The 20871-nt window shown below is 39.9% G+C and overlaps 1 protein-coding gene, 1 long non-coding RNA gene and 1 other non-coding gene across 4 annotated transcripts; all 3 read right to left on the bottom strand.

The window, feature by feature from the left end:
- Positions 1–477: 477 nt before the first annotated feature.
- LOC113700935 (AAA-ATPase At3g50940-like) lies at positions 478–11771 on the bottom strand. The gene is made up of 3 exons (XM_027221363.2): positions 11547–11771; positions 9530–10944; positions 478–1116 (listed from the first exon to the last, which is right to left on the bottom strand). Exons 2-3 carry the CDS (start codon positions 10544–10546, stop codon positions 478–480), a joined length of 1656 nt encoding a protein of 551 aa, XP_027077164.1. The 5' UTR covers positions 10547–10944; positions 11547–11771.
- Positions 11772–14088: 2317 nt separating this feature from the next.
- LOC140038191 (small nucleolar RNA R71) lies at positions 14089–14195 on the bottom strand. Its single transcript, XR_011841986.1, has one exon. It is a non-coding gene; the product is annotated as a small nucleolar RNA R71 (small nucleolar RNA).
- Positions 14196–19480: 5285 nt separating this feature from the next.
- On the bottom strand, positions 19481–20871 carry LOC113700361 (uncharacterized). Of its 2 annotated transcripts, XR_003450631.2 has the most exons (3): positions 20162–20866; positions 19893–19978; positions 19481–19557 (listed from the first exon to the last, which is right to left on the bottom strand). It is a non-coding gene; the product is annotated as an uncharacterized lncRNA (long non-coding RNA). The 2 variants fall into 2 exon arrangements; XR_011841864.1 differs by lacking the exon at positions 19481–19557 and having other exon boundaries at positions 19587–19978; positions 20162–20871.

The raw sequence follows: 20871 nt of genomic DNA, 5'->3' as shown, positions 1-20871 counted from the left end.
CCAAGACTGGTTCTTCCTTCATTTTCTTTAATCTGTGCTTTGCCCCATATGTGGTAGACAAATCACATCAAAGTTTTCTGCCTCTAGAGAATTTGAAATGTATCATAATGTGGCTTGTTATATAATGAGAATTGTAGCGTACCAAGTACCTTAGAAGTTTAGTGTATCAAATGCTCTTGAAAGAGTTGTAATATATGAAATAGTTATGTTTGAATTTCTTTTTTTTTTTTTTTTTGGAGTTTTTTCTTGAAAAATATATTATAGCAATTTGATGTATGTATCAAAAAAGTAATCGAAAATGTGTCCGCGAAAAACGTGAAAATATTTTCTTAGAAAACTGCAATCCAAACAAAGGTACTAGTTTAGCACCAGGAGACATGATGAGCTTGGTTTCGCGCCAGGGGACATGATCTGCGAATTTTGTTATCCTCCTCTGCTCCGGTGCTCCCGCATTTATGCCCACCTTACCCTTCAAATTCAGGTCAGGGAGAGTTTCTCAGCAGAAGATCCTGAGTCTATTTTCAGTACTTGAGTCTCCTTTTTCTCCAGAAGCAATTGAATCAAGCCTCTCAAAATAATATCAGCCTCATCCTTCTTGATCACTTGAACTTCATCAGAAGACACTTTATTCATCTTTACCAGGTCTTTGATTGCTTCAAGGCTGATTACGTTTGCCTCTCCCTCATTTCCACCTTCTTCCTCAAGCTCAAGGGGAACTGCAGCTTCAGGTGCTTGTTGATTACTTTTATGATTTTCAAATTCGACATTTTTCCTTTTTTCCTCAAGGAACTCAATCAGGCCTTTTAGTGCAGTTTCAGGCTCACCATTCTTCAATAACTGCTCCCCTACCTCTGCAGGAGTCACCTTTGTGACTTTCATCAGCTGCTCAACAACCAAGAAGAGTGGATGATCTGTGATTCCAAGGTAATTGGAAGCAAGCAATTTGAAACCGCACGGGGTGCAATACGACATGTAAATGTGCACATCCATACGACCAGGGCGCAATAAAGCTGGATCTAGCTTATCTTTATGATTAGTTGTAAACACTATGATGCGCTCATCCCCACAGCTCGACCATAGTCCATCAATGAAGTTCAGCAATCCAGACAAGGTAACCTGGAAAGATGGTGAGTTAGAAAAGATTTTGCTGAGTGCTGACAATCTAATTTCTCCATGGCTGTAATAAATATATGCATCTCAGGGAGAGATGACTGCAATTACTGGATTCATAGTGAAAATGGAACCTACACTGTCAAATCAGGCTACAAGGAACTGTGCAAAGGGTTAACTGATCAAGAGGAGAGAAGAGGAGCTGAGGGAGAAACCAGCTCAGCTAAATCTGGCAGGAAAACCTGGAAGGTACTGTGGAAGCTGGACGTCAAGTGCAAGCTAAAACACTTTATTTGGAGGTGTATCAATGGAGCATTACCAGTCAATGGACTAATACCTTGAAGAACTCAGACTGGTGATCCAATCTGCAAAGGATGCGGAGAGCAAGAGGAATCTATTGATTCCATTGCAGAAAAGCTCAAGAGGTATGGAAAATGTCATCAATACAATGGGATGGAGTAGTAGAGCATACAGGGAACTTTTTAGCTTGGTGGAATGCTGTTATGGGAGCAACAAGCAGGATAAATGGCATGGCCCATATAGAGTTGACAGCCAATATACTCTGGCAAATCTGGAAAAATAGAAATGATTGGAATTTTAATGCCAAACAAAGACATCTGATAGGGTATAATTTGTTAGTAAATTTATTATTGATTTCCCCTTCTATCCCTGACAAATATGGTGTTAATTGCTGATATTTACTCATATTTGGTATTTGGAATCAATTTCAGGAGTGAAGCAGAAAATTACAAAAAAGGAGGGACTTGTATAGAAAAATGCAGACTTCTAAGGGCTTCAACCTTTAGGTCCTTGAATTGGTGGGGATCACAAGCTAGTGCAAGGCATTTAGTCATTTGGGCTTTTCAAAGAAAGCAACGTAGAGAGACTTGGAACAACAAGTACTTTGGAGGCTTTGTCCACATGTGCGGGGACCACGGATAAGAAGCATGAGTCATTTGGACTCTAGGAAAAGAAACGTACAAGACTTTGAATTTGGTGTGGGGACCACTAGAGATAGCATTAGACTTCCTTTTGGCTTTAAAAAGGGAGAAACGTACGAGAGGTTTATGAATCAATAGTTTTAGTTTAGGCTTTTAGCATAGTTTTAGTTTTCTTTTCTTAGCTCTTTCGCATGGTTGTTCTCCATTAATGGAGAACTAACCTCCTAATTCTAGTCAAGGGGACAACTGAAGATTTGGTTCAACAATAACTGTGAGATCTAATTTATTTTAATTGTTTTCTTCATTTATTGGTATTTGTATGTTTTCTGCTTTAAATTGTTGTTATAGCTATCGTGTATGATTGAATAGATGCGCAATATTTAATTATTCACGTAGGCTATTTGCTAGTTAGGGGTAATTGAATCCGTAATTGTTTGTTATCTCTATCTCAGTAGCAACTGGCGTAATTGGGTTTATGTCAGGGGAGCATACGATCTAACTTAAACAAACCCTCGTAGCATGTTTGTTAGTTAGGATTGGGCCTTTCTAATTATTAATGCAATCTAGAAATTAAATCCTACGGTCGTACCTAGGGTTGTTTTTGGGTTAGAGAAATAGCTAACGGTCGTACCTTAGCTATCGATAAATTAAGGAAGGGTTGGTTGTTTAGCGCGTGCGAGACAACTATAACCAATCTATTAATAAATGTTGGAATTATCTGTGATTCGATGATCAGTGCATGAACCATTTCTGAAGTGTACCCTTGGCTAGAGTTTTCCTTAATTATTTCTCTTAATCAATTATTTTCTGCAGTTAATTTATTTAGTTAGCATTTAATCCAAAACCCCCCATACTTTGAACTCTAGAAGAAACGAATTATCCCCAGTCCCTGTGGATTCGACCCTACTCACCGCTATATACAAAATCTGTATTTTTCTCGAGTAGGTATTTATTATTGTACAGGTTCGGAACCTGTCAATTTTTGGCGCCGTTGCCGGAGACTGGTGTCAGATTAATTTGTTTATTTTTGAGTTCACCTTGTTTTCATTTTTAATTTATTTCTCTCTTATTTTTTTTATAGCTTATGGCTTCTAACACTCCGTATTTTGGTGATATAATGGATTTTGTTTCCGGGGAAGGCGATGAGACTAGTTTTTTTGCTAAGTTTGCATATGCAGAGGCAATAAACTCTATAAGAGAAAGAATGGCTGCTGCAACCTGTAAAATTTGTTATGCCAGGGATCATTCGACCGGTATGTGCCCCGAATATCAAGATAATCTGAGTGTCCCACTCAATAATTATGGAGATTTTTCACCCTGGTCTCAAATGTGGTATGACCCTTATTCAAATGGGTATGAGCAAGGATGGTGGGATGATTCCAATTTTAATTATCAACAAAGGCCAATAGATTTTCAACAGCTAGAGTCTCAAGAACCGTCATCCATGTCAGGTATGTCTCTTGAAGAAATAGTTGAATTAATAGCTACTAACACATATCAAATTCAACAGGAGGTATATCAACTTCAACAGGAGACACAAAAGATGAGTGAAGAGATGAAAGAAGGAAGGTGTGAATGGGCATCTAAAATGAGCAAATTGATTTCTCCAGTTTATGAAAAATTGCCCTTACCGACTATTATCGACCATGAGGAAGATGAGAGTGCAATTATGCTGACAAATGACATGGTACTGCAAGGGTCTCAAGAAGAAGAATCTAAAGATGCAGTTGAAAAGAAAGTTGAAGCGCAAGAATTGAGACCCCAACATCAAATGGTTCAAGTGAATGAATCCAGTGAACAATCTCCAAATGCGGTGACATCTCCTCCATTCCTTGATCAATATTTTCCTGACTCTTATTCTTTAATTCCTGTTAGTGAGATTGATTTTATTATACCAGAAAATTTTGAGTTTCATGACAGGAACAAATTAAGGGTCACGATGGCGAAATATCTCAAACCAGTAAGTGCTCGTGATGGAGGAGTGAGTGCAGATTCAAGGTCATCACTTGTTTGTTTGGCGCCATCTACTAGTCCATAGAAGACCGTAGCTCGTGTGCTCAAAAATTACTCTATTTACGAGGGCTATCAGGATTACATAGAAGATGAAGCACTGAAACGAGCTACGCGATTTTATCCTCCATGAATAAACAGGACAATGTCTAGCCAAAGACATTAAAGAAAGGCGCTACTTGAGAGGCAACCCAAGACTATTTGTTTCAGTTTTCATGCATTTTTGAAGTTTTAGTTAGGTGTTGGTGTCAATTAATAGTTTGATGTTTGGTGGCAGGAAATTAGTAGTTAGACGTACCCATGCCAGGTGGTCACGCCTGAGGGAAGGAAATTCTCGTTCAGGATCTGCGGACTCTATAGCAGTTAGACGCGCCCACGCCAGGTGGTCACACCTGAGGGAAAGAAATTCTCGTTCAGGATCTGCGGACTCTATAGCAGTTGAGCGTGCCCACGCCTTAGCCAGAAGTTCCTTGACTTAAAAAAAAAAAATTTTCAAAAATTCAAAATAAAAACATTTTCCGTTTTACACTTGCAGTTTTGATTCTCACAATTCGGATTTTGAAATTTGAGTGTGCAAAAAAAAAAAAAAATTTTTTTTCTATTTTTTTTCCTTCTTCTTTCTTTCTTTCTTTCTTCTTCTTTCTTTCTTCCTTTCTTCCCTGCTGCGCTGTTTCCCTTTTCTTTTATTTCTTCTTTCGGCTGCCCTCCATCCGCCGCCACCCACTCCGCATCAACTCCCCATCGCATGCCGCTGCCCATCGCGAGCCACTCGCCTCGCCGTCCGCCGCCATTGGCGCCCTCCAGCAGCACCGCCGCGAGCTCCACCGTACCTCACCCACAGTCTACTCCAGCACCGGCTCTCCTCCAGCTTCGCCCACGACCAGAGCACGCCGCGGACCACCAGCCCTTCACCTGCGTGAGCGCCACCGCCTCAGCTCGCCATAGCCGCGCCGCCGCTAGTGACACGCAACCGTCCGTCGTTGCTGACCGCCGCCCATCACCACCTGTCAAGTCTGACAGGTGGAGGTATTGCCATTTCTCCCCCAATTAGTTTAACTCACTGAACTCTGTGTATGGGCTTCCTGATGGATTAAAGAATGTGATGATTCGGCAGTTTCTGGGGTTCATTTTGGACAGATTTGGGTCTAATTGCTACCATATATGGGGATATTTTCTGATATTTGTTGAATTGTTGGCCGTCTGACCTTCCCTGTGTGTATACCAGTGGTACTGGTTGGGGTGTTTTGTTTACATTCATTGATTTTATGTGGTCGCCTGTCTGTTTGCGAGCTAATAACCTTGTACTTCAGTTGTTGGTCGCATTTTGACCTGTGGTTGCTGATATTGCCAATTGCTTGGCTAAATTGCTAACTTGGTAAATTGTATTGGGTAATTGACTGTCTAGTTCGAGACAGTGGTTCCGGTTTTGGGTCCAATTGTGTCTAATTCATTTCATTGGTGTCAAATTGTGGGTACATTGCTGCAATTGCTAGTTATATTAGGGGGCGCCCGTGACGCTTCTTTTTGCTTATTGATATTGGTTGCATGTTCTAAGCGGTTCTCGTTACTGATTGCTTGTTTTTGGACGGCTACTGTGCTCCTCCTTTGTTTATTGCTTATTGGTTGTGTCTTATCGACTTGCTTGGGGTCTTTGGAGCAGTTGTTGCACTTTGGACGGCCTTAATTCTGAATTTGACTACATGGGGTCCATGAGTACTTATTGATTGCATTTGCTATAAGTGTTGGGGTCTGGTTTAATCTATGGGAGATTGACTTGTGCATTTTGCTCATTGGGATGGCTTTAAAAATTGTTATTGCTTTGAATTTTCGGCTTCCATTATTTGTTGGCAATGGTAGTCTCTTGTTGCTTAGAGTGATATTTAGAGTTCATGGTGAAGCCACGAATGGCACCAGCTCCAGATGCGAGTTGAGAGACTAGAGACTCGGATGACCCACATTGACGTCACCATGCAAGTCTTGATCCACAATTTCCACCTGAACTGCCCCTGTTTTGATGACTTCAGGGAAGTACCGTTGCCCCTCTCCTTCCTTCTACTTTTACATTATCACATTGAGGGCAATGTGTGAATTAGGTGCGGGGGGTATCATTGTGGTGCTAGTAATTTTGTTTTTAGTTTCTAGAGTTTTTTTTGTTTTTCTTTATTTTTTTTTATTTTTGTCCATCTTTCGTTTATTTTCTTTTCTTTTCTTTTTTTCTAGTGGTCAGTCTTCATATGAATACCAAGTTTGATGCTGGATTGTTGTCTCTAATTCTGCTATTGCCAAGTTTATTAATAAAAGGTATCGAGTTGATGTGGTTGAGTTCAGGAACATCTCTTTGGTGAATATCAATAATTGCTTGACTTTTCTAATTTTTAGTTAACTTTTCTAGGCATAGGGAATGATTGTTGGCATTTTTCTTGCGAATTGGTCCAATTATTAATTTTAGTTCTCCATGTTTGGAAATTTGAGGCTGGCTGCTGTTATTTTTAGTTATTGTGCTATATGGTTATAAATAAGAGTTGACTGCACTCCGCTAGTGATTACTACTGAGTAGTCGGGAATCTTCACCTAAAGTGTTGATTTTCGCGTCAAAAGGTAGTAGTTGCTATGATTGCGTGGTCCCGTAGCAATTAGAGCTGAGTAACCGGGCTCCTCCATCTATCAAATGTTGGAGTTCGCGTCAAAAAGCTCTAAGGGCTATAGACTAAGTCTTTTGTTATTGGTAAAAAAAAAAAAAAAAAAAGTGAAGTAAAGATTGTGTTAGTATGTGAATAAGTCAGCTTGCCGGTTTGTGATCTTAGTGTCGAGATTTTGGTTAATAGTTGGACCATTTACTGATAAATGTGAGCAACCATTCCTTTTTCTTAGATTAGTTTGCTTTAAATTGGAAAAGTTGGTGGTTGGGAAGCTAATTGGGGGGATGCTTCTTGGATTTTAATTACTAATGCCCTATATATGGTTCTCTCTTGAATATTTTGGTAATTTGGTAGATAGAGCAATGACCATTATCAAATTTTGGTGTCTGTATACTTTCCCCATGCTTGAGGGCAAGCATGATTTAGGTGTGGGGGGAATTGATAGGGTATAATTTGTTAGTAAATTTATTATTGATTTCCTCTTCTATCCCTAACAAATATGGTGTTAATTACTGATATTTACTCATATTTGGTATTTGGATTCAATTTCAGGAGTGAAGCAGAAAATTACCAAAAAGGAGGGACTTGTATGGAAAAATGCAGACTTCTAAGGGCTTCAACCTTTAGGTCCTTGAATTGGTGGGGACCACAAGCTAGTGCAAGGCATTTAGTCATTTGGGCTTTTCAAAGAAAGCAACGTAGAGAGACTTGGAACAACAAGTACTTTGGAGGCTTTGTCCACATGTGCGGGGACCACGGATAAGAAGCATGAGTCATTTGGACTCTAGGAAAAGAAACGTACAAGACTTTGAATTTGGTGTGGGGACCACTAGAGATAGCATTAGACTTCCTTTTGGATTTAAAAAGGGAGAAACGTACGAGAGGTTTATGAATCAATAGTTTTAGTTTAGACTTTTAGCATAGTTTTAATTTTCTTTTCTTAGCTCTTTCGCATGGTTGTTCTCCATTAATGGAGAACTAACCTCCTAATTCTAGTCAAGGGGACAACTGAAGATTTGGTTCAACAATAACTGTGAGATCTAATTTATTTTAATTGTTTTCTTCATTTATTGGTATTTGTATGTTTTCTGCTTTAAATTGTTGTTATAACTATCGTGTATGATTGAATAGATGCGCAATATTTAATTATTCACGTAGGCTATTTGCTAGTTAGGGGTAATTGAATCCGTAATTGTTCGTTATCTCTATCTCAGTAGCAATTGGCGTAATTGGGTTTATGTCAGGGGAGCATACGATCTAGTTTAAACAAACCCTCGTAGCGTGTTTGTTAGATAGGATTGGGCCTTTCTAATTATTAATGCAATCTAGAAATTAAATCCTACGGTCGTACCTAGGGTTGTTTTTGGGTTAGAAAAATAGCTAACGGTCGTACCTTAACTATCGATAAATTAAGGAAGGGTTGGTTGTTTAGCGCGTGCGAGATAACTATAACCAATCTATTAATAAATGTTGGAATTATCTGTGATTCGATGATCAGTGCATGAACCATTTCTGAAGTGTACCCTTGGCTAGAGTTTTCCTTAATTATTTCTCTTAATCAATTATTTTTTGCAGTTAATTTATTTAGTTAGCATTTAATCCAAAACCCCCCATACTTTGAACTCTAGAAGAAACGAATTATCCCCAATCCCTGTGGATTCGACCCTACTCACCGCTATATACAAAATCTGTATTTTTCTCGAGTAGGTATTTATTATTGTATAGGTTCGGCACCTGTCAACATCCAATGAAAGCTGTTCAAAAGGCACAACAGGAATGGCAGGAGCAGGTAACAGTCAGAAGAAAGAATGAGAGAATGAGCTCCGCTGATATCAGTGGAGCCAGGGAAGAGCCAGTAGCAGTAGAAGAGGGGAGTGCAGATATTCAAATCCGAGTAACAACTCAAGTGCAGAAAGATTCAAGCAGAGTTGGGATGGGGATCATTGCAACTAACAGCAAAAAACAGGTGGTAATAGCTTGGGCACTTAATGATAGAACCTCAGGAAGTCAACTACAGGTTACTGCTAAAGCTGTTAAGCTGGCCATCATCAAGGCCAAAAAACAGCAGTGGCAGGAAATTAAAGTACGTATCCCCATCATCCAAGTGCTGAAGGAGATAACATCAAGGAAAACCAGGGACATCAGAATGGCAACATTAATCGATGATATCAACAATCTGAGGTCCTTATTCCAGAAATGCTCCTTTTGTTTGGATAGGATTATAGATCATAGATGTAAATTGATTAATGATTATGCTTTAGACATCTTTCAAGATGAGGAATGGATTAATCCTCAGTGTACTTTGCACTTTTGTATAGCATCACTTGAGCCTTTGCTCATATAAGTGTACATCTTTTGCCCATCAATACAAATTATATCGTCGCTGAAAAAAAAAGTAATAAATATATGCAAGTATCTAGGTCAGAGCCCAAGAGACCGACAAGGAATTCTGTGAATCTCCAGCCCTTGGTACTTAACTAACGAGAAATGGCAACTGGCATTTGGGTACCTGGCTAGGAGTCTAAGACATACCGTTGTAGATGGAACTTGTTTAGACATTCAATGTAATCGCCTTAAACCGTGATTATCACTTTCTGCCAACTTGTATGATAACATATATGCTTGATAAAGTCTTCTGGTATATGGTATTTGCAAAGCACTCTAGTTTGTCTATGTGTCAAGAGTTCATCAAGCAATTTCAGCTCACGCAAAGGAGAGAGTCATGCAATGGGCAAAACTGAAACAATATGTATACCCTCGTAATAAAGCACACTGCAAGATTTAATGCTATGTTACTCCAAAGCAGCACAAGTCACGTTGGAAACTTACCCTGTTTTCTTGACCATATTGGTGAGGGTGCATAGGTGCCCTTGATGCTTTTGGCCGGTTGTTCGTGAGCTCAATCGAGCAATCAATGTCCTCCACGACGAGTATCGACTGATTAGCTGTTGAAATCAGATACCTTCTCAGATCAGAGTTGGTCCTGATATCAGTGAGCTCCAAGTCATAGATATCAAATTTTAAATAATTGGCGATGGCTGCAATCAAACTTGATTTCCCTGTTCCTGGTGGCCCAAACAGCAAATACCCTCTTTTCCATGCCTTCCCAACTTTCCTATAAAGCTCTTTCCTTCGGACAAAGTTCTCAAGATCATTGATAACCATCTTTTTATCATCTGTATCCATCGCCAACGTGTCAAATGTGGCTGGATGGTCAAGATTAACTGATTGCCACGGATTACCCCTATGTCCCATCATCCGATCATTTCCCAACATAAACAATTTCAGTGTCTTCTTTTCAACTTCAACAGCCTTGGATCTTTCCAAAACATAAGGCAAGTACTCACCAATAACCATTTCCTTATGCTTCTTGTGAAAGATTAATTCATAATACCGGTGTTCAGATATCATAGTTGAATTGTAGTCACCAGGCATCGTAACGTATCTCGGTTGAATCTGCTCACGAACCATCCTCCATTTTAGCTGGATGCCGTTAAATCGTTGGGTGAGTTCTTCATTGCTTTCCATGCAAACGTTGATTTTCTTTTCTTTTTGAGGCAACGTGGCTCGAAGCCTTTTGGTGGACGGACTTAGAATGGATCCCAAGTAAACTTCTACAGCCTTGAAGAGTTGATTTTGGCCGAGGCCATCGAATTCATCGATGGCTAAGATGACTTCATTGGAGAATGCTGTGAAAAGCTGGTGAACTTTGGTGAAGAAGAAGTGTCTGAACTCCTGGGGGATGATATCATTGGCGAAGGACCTAATAAGCATGGCTGTGGCAGTTACAGAGGCAGCAGCAGAGATGATTGCTTTAGTTGATGGTATTTGGATGTTTGAAGGCATGGCTGACTGTTGAAAAGTTTATGCCCTTGGGGGAATTGTTTTCAGGAAGTCAGATCAATGGGGTTTGATGTAGCTGAAGAGGGTTCCAGGTACTTCAAAATATAAACAAAGAATCAAGAGGAATGACGCTGAGATTCAGTGGAATTCTTCTTGGAATTTTTTTGTTTCCAATCTGTGAAGCTGGAATGACGAGGAAATTAAGCAGAAATAGAAAAAGTCTCGAATAGTACCATTATTGGACAGTAAAGATCGAAGACTTTTGGTAAGTCTTTATGGAAATTGTATGGGAATTTGGGGAAAGACTGGAGAAAAGGTGACTGATCCCTCAATCAGCAAAGACTTGGTAAAGTCTCCCAAAGTTTTCTTCCCTTTGTAGATGACGTTTCTGAACAGCAACGCTGCCAATTAATGACTCCAAACTTCAATTGAGAGAAAAAAAAAAGAGAACAGCAACCCCTTGATAAATATAATATCCGCCAATAAATGAAAAAATAGAGAAATGAACAGACCGTTTAAGGCAAATAAATTGAAACCATTTTACACATCTTAAAATTTCGATCATCTGGAGCAACAAGAATATAAGCCTTGTGTCTGCTTTGTACCGTCACTCCCATCGTTGACAAGGCTAACCCGATTGACAAATAATTCCGCTTTGTAAGAATCAGAGTTCAGTACCTTCCTGCTAACGTTATTTTCTCCATTCATAAAAGTCTTGGGGTTGTTCTTGATTCATTATTGCAACAGATTATAGATTATGATGTTGAAAAATTAGTTTTTGTGACGTTTTTTATTGCTTATAGATTTGGTAGCTAAAATCTATAATACCCAAATAGTAGTTTTTACTGATACTAATTATTCTTTATAATCAATTTCTATAATCAAATTTTATAAAATCTAAAGCAATCGAAAAAACAAGACCTTAACAGGTATCGACTTCATTGTCACTTGGCTCAACAACAATGAGTGAATCATTATATGTTTTCGTCAAAGAGACGTTTACCAGAAAATGAGCATCTTTTGAAGCAGGTACTCGCTCTTTGATGCACTGCCATAACCATGGGACCTAATCTGCTAAAGAATCTCCACTGCAAAAACAATTGGTATATGATGGCAACATTAACAGAAAAGTTACAATTTCAAAGGAAGTGACTGGCGAAGGGTCTTACTAAACAAAGAGGAATATGAAATTATAATCAGAACATTTTGAAGTTGCAGACATCCTTCTTAAAGGAACTTAAAGTCCCATACTTCATTCTTAGCAAAAATTCTCCAGCTTGAAGAAGTAAAATATGATTCTGAAAATTTAGCAAATCTCGAAGTTGGATATTGATAGAGCCGTTATTTGGCACGTTTTGCATTGTCATCTTGTCCTAATTTTGGCCATTCATGGTGCTAAGAAAGGGGATTTCACTCATATTTGACATTTGTGTGAATTGTAGGTGGTTAGCATTAAAATGATATCGCGGGGAAAAATTTCCAGAAGACTTTTCATTTCAGAGCGTGACCACGCCTTGGAAGGTGGACGAAACCGAAAGACGGACCGTGGTCCATGTGGACCAGGCGCATGGGATCAAAACTCAAAGGGGGAAATGGCTTTTGCAGATTGATTTGCACCAGACGTTTCTTGGCTTTTGGACTCCTTGGAATTGCGGCGGCTATAAAGAGAAAAAGGACAAAGCAAGAAAAAACATCAACTTTTAGGCTTAGCTTTAATTTTCCTCTTCTGCTCCTTGTCAGGCGCTTGCTCCTGTTCTTTTCTTTTGACTTTTGTTCCGCCTGCGGCTAGCGACTAGCGGCTAGCGGCCAGACATTAGAGATTCTCGCGGATTGCATCTGGGCTCCATAGAACGGAGACCCTTTTTACTTTTTGCTTTTGACTCTTCAAAATTCCGCCAGATTACTCTTGCGCTTTTCCAATTCTTCGGCAATCAATTGAATGTATTCAATTAATTTACGCGGGATTGACACGATGAGGAGCGGCTAATTTCCTCCTCTACCCAAAGCGTGACGCAAGGGCGCGGTCCATAATATCTGTGAGATCTAATCGAATCTTTATTATTTTCCCCAATTTATTGCTATTCGTGCATTTTCTGAATTAATTGTTCATGGGTATTTGATTAATTGAATATCAACGGCCGGATATTGGATTTAATTTAATAGCCTACTGCCATGTTAATTAAATAGAATCCGTAATTGTTCATTTAATTGACACCTCGTGGCAACCACCATAATTGGTTTTATGTTGGGGAAACGCAAGATCTAATTTAAATAAACCCTCTTAGCGTGTTTATTGGTTAGGGTTGGGTTCTTCTAGCTTTAATGCAATTGGGTAATTAAATTCCTATGGTCGTACCTAGGGTTGTTATCTGGTTAGGGAAGCAGTCAATGGTCGTACCTTGACTGTCGAATAGGTAAGGAAGAACTGGTTGTCAGAGCTTATTGATAACTATAACCAGTCTAGTGATGAATGGGTGAAATATCTTTGCATCGATGATCATTTAATTGGACCGTGCCTGAGCAGTTGATCCTTTGGGTGGAATCTTATTAATTGCTATTTTTAGGGAATTGTGCTTTGTGAGTTGGTTTTGAATTTAGTTCGCTTTATTTTTATTCTACTTTTATTTTATCTATTTCTCTCCCATTGAAAATCCCCCAATTTTGTTCTACTGATTTGGAAAGAAACAATTTCCTACCTGCTCCCTGTGGAATCGACCCTACTTGCCATTGTACGCAAAATTAGTATTTTTATAGACAAATCCGGTATATCGGATCAAGCAAACTCTTCGAGAATAGGGTGAATCAAGTAACCCATTGCACACCTAGGGTCCCTGCTCCAGTACTTGGATTTGTTCTATAATTATTTAATTGAGGTGGTAATTAGGACTTTTTAGTAATTATTATTGCACAGGTTCGGCACCTGTCAATTTTTGGCGCCGTTGCCGGGGAGTTGGCGTTTGGATTATTTGTTTCTTTTCAAATTCAGTTTTTATTTTATTTTATTTTATTCTTCTTGATACTTTTGCTAGTTTATGCCCCGTTCTTCTCGCACAGGTGAATTGATATACGATGCGGAAGTTGAGAAGGCAGCGCGTAAGCGGAGGCAAGAGACCAAGAGACGAAAACAAGGGCACTTATTTGCTGCAAACGAGTCAGCGGAAGACGAAGTAAGCATGGCCAACAACCAAACATTGAGGGAGCTGGCTGCCCCGGAGCTGACTCACCAGCCCTTATGCATCACATTCCCCACTTTGGCTGAGAATACTGCTTTTGAATTGAAGTCGGGGTTGATTCACCTCCTACCTTCTTTCCATGGTCTCTCTGGTGAAGAACCCCACAAGCACGTCAAGGAGTTCGAGGTAGTTTGCTCTAGTATGAAACCTCCTGGGATCACTGAAGAGCAAATTAGACTGGGAGCCTTCCCGTTTTCTCTCAAAGATGCAGCTAAAGATTGGCTGTACTACCTACCAGCAGGTAGTATTACCACATGGGCGCAGCTGAAAAAGAAATTCTTAGAAAAATTCTTCCCTGCATCCCGGGCTGCGAGTTTGAGGAAGGAAATCTGCGGTATTAAACAATATCCCGGGGAGTCCTTGTATGAATACTGGGACAGGTTTAACAAGTTGTGCACTAGATGCCCGCAGCATCAAATTAGTGAACAATTGTTAATCCAATACTTCTACGAAGGGTTCCAATCAACCGATAGAAGTATCATTGACGCTGCAAGTGGGGGAGCACTGGCAAACAAGACACCGAGGGAAGCGTGGGAGCTCATCGAAGCCATGGCAGAGAACTCCCAGCAATTTGGTTTCCGTGAGAGCAACCCTCCCCGTAAAGTCAACGAGGTAGAGATTTCATCCCTACAGCAGCAAATGTCAGAATTGACATCGGTTGTTAGGCAATTAGCCATGAGAGACACGCCGCGAGCGAAAGTATGTGGAATCTGCACTAGCATGGACCATTGCACAGACTCGTGCCCCATTTTGCAAGAGGACGGGGCGGAGCAGGTGAACATGGCTGGAGGCGTGCCCGCGCCTCGTAGGCAGTATGATCCATACTCCAACACGTACAATCCGGATTGGAGAGACCATCCCAATTTCAGCTATGGGAACAAGCAACAAAATTCATTTCCGAATCGTCCACCAGGATTTCAGCAACCATGGCAACCGAAATCACAACCATCATCCTCCAACACAGGGAGTTCCTTGGAGGATATTGTCAAGAGTCTGGCTACGACTACCGCCCAGATCCAGCAAGAGACTAGACAGTTCCAGCAGGAGACCAGGTCATTGACCACAAATATGGCTCAACTCCAGCAAGAAACTAGAGCTTTAACCATGAGCACCACTCAGTTTCAACAGGACACCAAAGCAGGCATGAAGGACATGGAGATTCGAATGAGTCAAATGGCAACTGCCATTACCCGCCTGGAGTCCCACGTCTATGGGAAATTGCCATCACAACCCGAGGCAAATTCCAGGAATGTAAGTGCCATGACATTAAGGAGTGGCAAAGAGGTGGATGGACCTAAAGTGGTAAATTCGAAAAGCAAAAGTGAGGAGGAGATAGAAAAGGAGATTGAAGAGGAAGGGCGCATTCGCGAAGAGCCTAAGGTAACATCTATTCCTTCGATCCCTATTAAATCTAATATAGCTCCTTTTCCTTGCAGGTTGGAAAAGACAAAGAGGGCAGAAAAGGAAAAAGAAATCCTGGATGTGTTCCGCAAAGTTCAAGTAAACATCCCCCTATTGGACGCGATCAAGCAGGTACCCAAGTACGCAAAGTTCTTGAAAGACTTGTGCGTTAACAAAAGAAAGCTAAGGGGTGATGAAAGAGTGATGGTAGGAGAGAATGTATCAGCTGTACTTCAAAGGAAACTCCCACCCAAATGCGGAGATCCAGGTATGTTTGCTATCCCCTGTAAGATTGGTCATTCTAGTATCAAAAATGCCATGATAGATTTAGGAGTTTCTATTAATGTGATGCCTAAGTCAATCTATGATTCCCTAAATTTAGGACCTTTAAAAGAAACGGGGATAATAATTCAATTGGCTGATCGTACATGTGCTTATCCGGATGGGATAGTTGAGGATGTTTTAGTGCAAGTAGATGGATTAATTTTTCCTGCTGATTTTTATGTACTTTACATGGATGATAGAAGTGCCCCAAATCCATCACCCATTATATTAGGAAGACCATTTTTGAGTACTGCCCAAACTAAAATTGATGTTAGTAAGGGTACTCTCACGATGGAATTTGATGGAGAAATAGTCCATTTTAATATTTTTGATACAATGAAACATCCTGTTAACTCTCATTCTGTGTTTGCTATGTATACCACTAATTCCTCTGTGCAAGAATTTCCTAAGTTTGCTTATAGGGGTAAATCCAAGGTTGCAGCGAACAAGTCCTATAGGATGAAAGCAATTCATGAGGTAAAAATGGAGAGAAAATTCAGGAAAAAAGTTGCACTCAATGGCCATGTGGATCCTGGAGGAGGGCCACCAATTACAAGGAAAATTCAATTACATCCAGACTAAAGAGTGGTGCTATGTCTAGCCAAAGACATTAAAGAAAGGCGCTGCTTGGGAGGCAACCCAAGGCTTCTTTTGTTTTAGTTTTCTTATATTTTTGAAGTTTTTGTTAAGTGTTAGTGTCATTTAGTGGGTTGTTATTTTGTGACAGGAAGTTGGCAGCTAGACATGCCCACGCTAGGTCATCACACCTAAGGAATGGAGTTTTGGAATTGACGGTCAGACGACTATAACTTCTAAGGCGTGCCCACGCCTTCCAATCCTTCCGAAAAAGAAACTTCAGTCTTCTCCCTCCTGTTGATGTTGCGTCCGCCGCCACCACACCACCTTGTGCACGCGGCCGTCTCACCTCCTCAGCCTTAGTGTCTCACTTTCTCTCCCCGGTGGTCAGGGAAGTTTCTTCTCTTTTTCCCTAATACTTCATTTGTCTTTTCTACATTGAGGACAATGTAAGTTTTAGGTGTGGGGGGATTAGTGGCTTCCATTATTTCTTTTTTCTTTGTTACTCGAAAAAAAAAAACAAAAACAAAAAAAAAATGAAAAAAAAATGAAAAACATTGTACTTAGTCGTCTTTTTGGTTATTTTTGCTTGTTAATGCTTGAGCATGTTGCTGTGATAAATAACACAATCAAGATGCATGGGTATGTGGGTAAATATACTAGCTATGCATTTTGTTTCCTTTGGCAGTGTCGTTGAATGTTAGATATACTGGATTAGACCCATTTTTGAAACTTTTGGGAGCTTTTGAGCCTTATATGAGCACATTATTCTTGTTTGCTCTATTTTTGTTTGATTGAGTGGGTATCACACATGGTATTGGCATTCTAGAATTTGCTAGTTTATACATGTCAAGGCCACATTTTTGTTGAATTAGATGCATTTGAAATGATAAGGGCATTTAGGATTTAACCCTCTTTAGCTATCTAAAAAAATCAATCCCTCATCTTATCTCCCAATAGTAAACCAATTTGAGCTTTTGTCCCTCGTTTCTGGTTGTTACCCATATTTGTTAACCCAAGACCTCTTTAAACTTTTTTGTTTACCCCTGTGTTGTCAAGGGATGCCTGAATTCCATCATTTGTGCGAAAACAAACAAATTTGGGGGGTTGCAAGTGGTTTTAGATTAGGTGCCATATGATGTTAGCCTTGTAGAAAGAATGAGAAATTGGAAGAGGGCCACTGACCAGTGGACTATGGCTTACAGGGCGTGCCCACGCCTTACAGGACTTTCTCTTCAAAAAAAAAAAAAAAAAAACCTTGAAGAGACCTCGTGACCAGAGGACTATGGGCTACAAGGCGTGCCCACGCCTTGCAAGCAGTTTCCAAAAAAAAAAAAAAAAAAAAAATATTTTGGGCACTTGTACGGGGTGTACAGCAGATGGAAACTGCCTTATTAGTTAAACTCCGTCGATAAAGCACTGTGGTTACTGGGGAGTTTCGGACATTCTCTTGACACTTTACCCCCTATCCATACCTTCTTAACCTGCCTTTCACCTGAGCCCCATTACAACCCTATTAAAGTCCCTTTGATTTATGTGTTCGATTCACTTTTAAGTGGTGGAGATGTGATAAATGTGCAAGCCTATGGTAATGGCATTCCGTGATGTTGAATTGAGCGTTCCTAGTATTCATATATATTCTTCGAATTACAACATGTCCGGTGTGTTCTACCTTTTGTGATATTGTCAGGGACCCTAGATGCTTGTGTTAGTATAGACAACTGCATAACCTCTGCTCTCTTGGTTGTATTTCTGAGCTCCGAAATGCTTGAGGGCAAGCATTGTTTAGGTGTGGGGGGATTTGATAGAGCCGTTATTTGGCACGTTTTGCATTGTCATCTTGTCCTAATTTTGGCCATTCATGGTGCTAAGAAAGGGGATTTCACTCATATTTGACATTTGTGTGAATTGTAGGTGGTTAGCATTAAAATGATATCGCGGGGAAAAATTTCCAGAAGACTTTTCATTTCAGACCGTGACCACGCCTTGGAAGGTGGACGAAACCGAAAGACGGACCGTGGTCCATGTGGACCAGGCGCATGGGATCAAAACTCAAAGGGGGAAATGACTTTTGCAGATTGATTTGCACCAGACGTTTCTTGGCTTTTGGACTCCTTGGAATTGCGGCGGCTATAAAGAGAAAAAGGACAAAGCAAGAAAAAACATCAACTTTTAGGCTTAGCTTTAATTTTCCTCTTCTGCTCCTTGTCAGGCGCTTGCTCCTGTTCTTTTCTTTTGACTTTTGTTCCGCCTGCGGCTAGCGACTAGCGGCTAGCGGCCAGACATTAGAGATTCTCGCGGATTGCATCTGGGCTCCATAGAACGGAGACCCTTTTTACTTTTTGCTTTTGACTCTTCAAAATTCCGCCAGATTACTCTTGCGCTTTTCCAATTCTTCGGCAATCAATTGAATGTATTCAATTAATTTACGCGGGATTGACACGATGAGGAGCGGCTAATTTCCTCCTCTACCCAAAGCGTGACGCAAGGGCGCGGTCCATAATATCTGTGAGATCTAATCGAATCTTTATTATTTCCCCCAATTTATTGCTATTCGTGCATTTTCTGAATTAATTGTTCATGGGTATTTGATTAATTGAATATCAACGGCCGGATATTGGATTTAATTTAATAGCCTACTGCCATGTTAATTAAATAGAATCCGTAATTGTTCATTTAATTGACACCTCGTGGCAACCACCATAATTGGTTTTATGTTGGGGAAACGCAAGATCTAATTTAAATAAACCCTCTTAGCGTGTTTATTGGTTAGGGTTGGGTTCTTCTAGCTTTAATGCAATTGGGTAATTAAATTCCTATGGTCGTACCTAGGGTTGTTATCTGGTTAGGGAAGCAGTCAATGGTCGTACCTTGACTGTCGAATAGGTAAGGAAGAACTGGTTGTCAGAGCTTATTGATAACTATAACCAGTCTAGTGATGAATGGGTGAAATATCTTTGCATCGATGATCATTTAATTGGACCGTGCCTGAGCAGTTGATCCTTTGGGTGGAATCTTATTAATTGCTATTTTTAGGGAATTGTGCTTTGTGAGTTGGTTTTGAATTTAGTTCGCTTTATTTTTATTCTACTTTTATTTTATCTATTTCTCTCCCATTGAAAATCCCCCAATTTTGTTCTACTGATTTGGAAAGAAACAATTTCCTACCTGCTCCCTGTGGAATCGACCCTACTTGCCATTGTACGCAAAATTAGTATTTTTATAGACAAATCCGGTATATCGGATCAAGCAAACTCTTCGGGAACAGGGTGAATCAAGTAACCCATTGCACACCTAGGGTCCCTGCTCCAGTACTTGGATTTGTTCTATAATTATTTAATTGAGGTGGTAATTAGGACTTTTTAGTAATTATTATTGCACAGGTTCGGCACCTGTCAGATATCCTAAATCCAAACCCAAGAATATGGAGCAAGCCACGTAATGCCTTTTGCAATCCCCATTGCAATTTTTACCGTAAACCTGTTGTGAGTAAAAAAGAGATGATCATAGAGGTTTCCAAATTGGGCTATCATATTCTTCCAAGAATCATGAGCTCAAACATAAATTGTCAATCAATTCTATCAAAATGATGGAGTTTGAACCTCAAATAGAAAAAAAAAAAAAAAAAAAAGATAACAAAGTTCCTTGATGGCAAATTGACACATGTTTGAAAACAAAGAGCACAAAACCATCATTAAATTCAGCAAAACGAAATTACACAAAATAGGCCAACGGCAAAATATCTGAATAATCTCGTTGATTGTTTCCACCATATCTTGACAAGAAAAGAGCCATCGATCCTTTCCAATTTTTACCTTAATCTTCCACAAAAGCACCAAAGAAAGTCAGACCACGCAGATGATCAATTACAATTTGAAGAGGAAAACCGCCGCAGCACTCCCTGATGATATCATCAAGAAAAAAACAGAGCAATAATTAGTTGTTTGTCATCAATTTCAATGTGCTCGTGCATGCATTACAGGCAATTGAAGTCCAAATAAGCTACCAAAAGGTAAATATAAATTAACTGAAAAAAGCATGATTATTTCTACAAGCAATTAATGGTAATGACAAAAAAAATTACCAGATATTGCACCAGCTGATGCCCTTCAATATTTTACATAATGATCTTCAGATTCTCATTTCCAAAATCTTTCTGTGCTTCTTCAATTTCCCGTACTAAAGATTTGACACCATCTCCACAAACCTTCAACTGAATTGTTTCAAGAGTTGGAATAAACCCTAAACAAGCAGGCATCATTTTCAATTTAGAAATTCCGTCCAGTTTTAATTGCTGAAGACACGGGAAGTAATAACCATCACTGTTAGGGTCTGCCTCTATCCACTCCGCAACTTTTACATATTCCAAAGTCAAGACCCTGAGTTTAGGGAATCCTCCTTCCATCAGCTCCCATCTTTGGCCGTCCATTGACAGCCATCTTAACTTGAGGACTTCAAGGTTGGATAGTTGTTCAATCAATGACATTTTACCACAGGGAAGACCCAGAGCTTCAAGACTCAACTTCTTCAAATTCTTGGGAAAGGAAAGCTCAACATGTTCCCGTGAATCTGAGGAGTAATTGCCCCGCCAGGTGAGTGATTCTAGGCATTCTAGTCGCCTCATGTTCAACACTCCATTTCCAGTCTGACGATCGGAAATTTTAAGTCGGCGAACGTTGGGAATCCTTCTCAATAAGTTCTCTCCCTCTTCATAAAGATACAAACAAGAGAGTGTGTCTAAATTGGATAAAGTGGAGAGGTTTTCAACACCGTTGTCGTTGGAAGAAAGACCAA

This window comes from Coffea arabica, chromosome 3c (genome assembly GCF_036785885.1).
Source record: "Coffea arabica cultivar ET-39 chromosome 3c, Coffea Arabica ET-39 HiFi, whole genome shotgun sequence".
Taxonomy (NCBI): domain Eukaryota; kingdom Viridiplantae; phylum Streptophyta; class Magnoliopsida; order Gentianales; family Rubiaceae; genus Coffea; species Coffea arabica.
The sequence above is the reverse complement of the archived record's forward strand: the minus strand, read 5'-3'. Positions and strand labels throughout refer to the sequence as shown.